The 3,477-nt window shown below is 39.1% G+C and overlaps 1 protein-coding gene across 4 annotated transcripts in view; it reads left to right on the top strand.

Moving 5' to 3' along the window:
* Positions 1 to 24: 24 nt before the first annotated feature.
* Positions 25 to 3,477, top strand: part of plcd4b (phospholipase C, delta 4b) — a 16,385-nt gene continuing 12,932 nt past the window's right edge. For 2 of the 4 annotated variants that reach the window (XM_020621640.1, XM_020621641.1), the window contains exons 1-3: positions 25 to 530; positions 1,788 to 1,841; positions 2,040 to 2,198. In XM_020621640.1, the coding sequence (XP_020477296.1) occupies positions 1,823 to 1,841; positions 2,040 to 2,198 (178 nt within the window). In that variant the 5' untranslated portion in view covers positions 25 to 530; positions 1,788 to 1,822. The remainder of the gene's footprint in view (positions 531 to 1,787; positions 1,842 to 2,039; positions 2,199 to 3,477) is intronic. The other 2 variants (XM_020621639.1, XM_020621638.1) reach the window with 2 other exon arrangements.

The raw sequence follows: 3,477 nt of genomic DNA, 5'->3' as shown, positions 1-3,477 counted from the left end.
TGTTGTAAGTAGCAGTATTTTTCCTATCAAAAACAAACTAAAACTATAGTTTTCCTGAGTCATTCCTTCCTTCTTTAGCTGCAGTTGCATGCAGACTTTGCTGAAGTGATGCTTTTTTGTCTCTGATTATAATTTCCTCTACAAAAACCTCCCTCCTTTGTGTAGTTTGTGAATTCTGTTGAACGGTTTCTGACTGTTAACTTGCTTTTTGAAATGTTCACATAATCGTGTGCAGGAAAAAGGCAGTTATGGATACACTTCAGGGTACAAATCCCATACTACTGGGGTAATGGAGCATTTCTATGAGGTATAATCTGGATTTAAATTTAAAGTAGGTGCACATAGCATGCGGTGTAAATATAAAGCTGTTGGTCTTCATTATTGAGTTTATTATCAGTTTCCATCCTGTCAGATATCCTCATGAGGCAATCTCTCTCTGTTTGTGTGTTTGCATGTGTGGTCAGTAAACTCCCCTAAGACGTGGCCCTGTGTGACTCAATTTGCCTGAAGAGAGTGCCAATCCAAAGCACGTAAGCATGGCTCCAAAAATAATGTGACCTAATTCTGTTTAAATGCCTGGATCTGAAATATGAAATAGGATACCAGAAATAAAAATGTGTTTGATGCGGCCCAACAGAGCAAGCACTAAGCCATTACACTCACGAACAGTTAGTTTATATTTTGCTCTTTTAACTTGTATATATTCTGTGTTTATTCTGTTTTTATATTGTTGTGCACATCGGGAGCAATTGGGCTGGAGTCAAATTCCTTGTATTTTTGATAAAACTTGGCAGTAAAGTTTATGCTTATGCTTAAGTGCATGTTAGTTTATGGAAATAGCTGTGAGAAATATATTTCCATATTGTATGTTTCCTCAGTAGGTATGTGGTGTTAAATTGTGATGCAACTGTGAATGCATTGCTTGTAGCCTGTCCGTTATATTGTGGTGAGTACTCTGCCGGGGGGTGGGCTGGTACACAGAACAGAGAAACATAGAGAAGCCATGATTACATCTTGTTGTTTCAAAAGACAATAAAAGGAAAGGATAGCTGGTCAGACAGGAGCAAAGATCAACAGACTTTCAAAAGCTTCCCTTTATGGTAGAGTCTGATCCACATTTATCAGCCAACAACAGCAATAACTGGAGTTTATCAGCTTTTATCGACAAACAGAAAGACTGACATGCATTTATGCCTTTTTTCCTAAAAACTACAATCTTGTACAAATACTTTAAAGTTTTTTAAGACTTGAGTCTACAGCCATGCCTGCAGCTTTATGAGGCGTATGACAGACTAGTTACCAGGAATGCATTCACAGTTGCTTCATAATTTAATATCACATTCCCGCTGAAGGAAAAGACAGACCACAGACCATGAAAGCTTTTCGTTTCTTTTCTTTTTTTTATTTTACAGCTTTTTGCTTCAGAAAACAAATGTGCACTGATTATTATTTTCTGTGAAGGACCGCATTCTCTTGGGGCAAAGTGAACCTTCCTTAACAACTCCTACCCAGATTCCTTCAGTGCCATAGTGAACCAATTATTCCAATAAACCTACTCAGTGTCCAAAAAGAGAGAACTGAAATAGTTTATTAAGAACCAGGGTGGTGCTGAATGTGTGCTCGGGAAACCTTCTGTGGACAAGTGAAGATTAATGTTATATAGTGATTATTTGTGTTTAGGTAGTTTATGAAATGGCTGCATGAACATAGAACATTTGTAAAACACATTTTGTTTGGATACAGGGAAAAGCATCTGAAACAATTCACTAACATCGGTTCCTTTTTAGCAGCAAATTTACACTGGCATGATTCAAGGATAGCAATGGCTCCTGAAGGCTCACGTGAGTAAATGTTGTTCACTCAGACTGATGATGCAGTAAAGTGTGATTTCACTTTTTTTTAAACCCTAATAGTCTAATAATTGTTGTGTTAAATTCTTATATTTTATTTTAATCAGTGGTAAGAATGTATTAGGATGGTGTAGTATCTGAGGTATGATGTGATCATGACTTTTGACTTTTTGACATGGCTCTGCGCAGGTATCCAAGATGACCCAGATGTCAAGGTGATGATGGCAGGGTCAACTCTGAGGAAAGTAAAGTCCCGCTCATGGAAGAAGCAGCGGCATTTCCGCCTCCTGGAGGATGGCATGACAATCTGGTACAAGTCCAGATGGGCGGGCAGAAGCCACTCCACCTGTGAGTGTCAGTAGTATCTATAATATCAGTCTGGAGACTGCAAGACAGGGACAGAACATAAAGCATCCCGTTATGCCCCTAAACTCTCACTGTACTATAAATTACAGCCCTACAAGCCAGAGCTACCAGACACATTTCCTACAAGTTATGCCCACCTGCAGCTGCAGGCACATGTGGTTGTGGTAAGGGGCGGGGTTTAGTGGTGTAAATAGATGCATAGCTATATTTTCTTTACTGGGACTGGACTCCAACCCCATAACCCTGACTTTATTCTCAGTCCAAAACTAAACATATTCATTTAATCATGGAGTTAAGTACTGCTGTTTTGCTAAGTGTATTGTGTAGATCAATATCCGTCTCAAATTTGTTTGGTAAATATCAATCTACAGCCAGGAGATTGTTGTTTGCACTTCAGATGTTTGTGCTGATTAACAAAGATACAGATTTAAAGCTACAGTATGTGACTTTTTAAAAATATTTTTGTTGTAGAAATGTGCTCCATAACTTGTCTTAATGTAGAGAGGTGCCGTTGAAGCCTCCTGTGACCCAGACTCATTGAACAGCACTGGCAGCAGTGCAGAGACATTAGCTTGTAAATGTTTTTGAGCGAGACTGACCTTTCTAACCGGTCAGAGATTTTCAGTTAAGATAAGCTAATGGCTACAGGTTCCAGGAGCAATATTTTCCACTTATATACCACTTTTGTTAGAGTGGTATATTTGGGGCTATCCAGGAGCTTGAACCATGAGAGGGTAAGGGATTTCTGAAGCTGCTAAACCCAGTAGTTCTGACAGAGTATTCTGTCAACTTTACCCAGCCTAATCTCTCTGAAACACAAGGGGAAAACTCTTGATGGCAACTACAAAGATTGCAAATTATGACAGATTATAACAATAATGAAAAAACTGAGACAACAGCCAACAATAATACATCTAAGATTTGTCATTAGGTATTTTGTATGTACAGTGGGTACGGAAAGTATTCAGACCCTTTGCTGTGACATTCATATATTGAACTTAGGTGCTGTCCATTTCTTCTGATCATCCCTGAGATGGTTCTACACCTTCATTTGAGTCCAGCTGTGTTTGATTATATTGATTGGACGTGATTAGGAAAGCCACACACCTGTCTATATAAGCCCCTACAGCTCACAGTGCATGTCAGAGCAAATGAGAATCATGAGGTCAAAGGAACTGCCTGAAGAGCTCAGAGACAGAATTGTGGCAAGGCACAGATCTGGCCAAGGTTACAAAAAAATTTCTGCTGCACTTAAGATTCC

This window comes from Monopterus albus, unplaced genomic scaffold (assembly GCF_001952655.1).
Source record: "Monopterus albus unplaced genomic scaffold, M_albus_1.0 scaffold263.1, whole genome shotgun sequence".
In the NCBI taxonomy this organism is placed as follows: Eukaryota; Metazoa; Chordata; class Actinopteri; order Synbranchiformes; family Synbranchidae; genus Monopterus; species Monopterus albus.
Note: the sequence above shows the minus strand (reverse complement) of the source record. Positions and strands in the feature narration are given on the sequence as shown.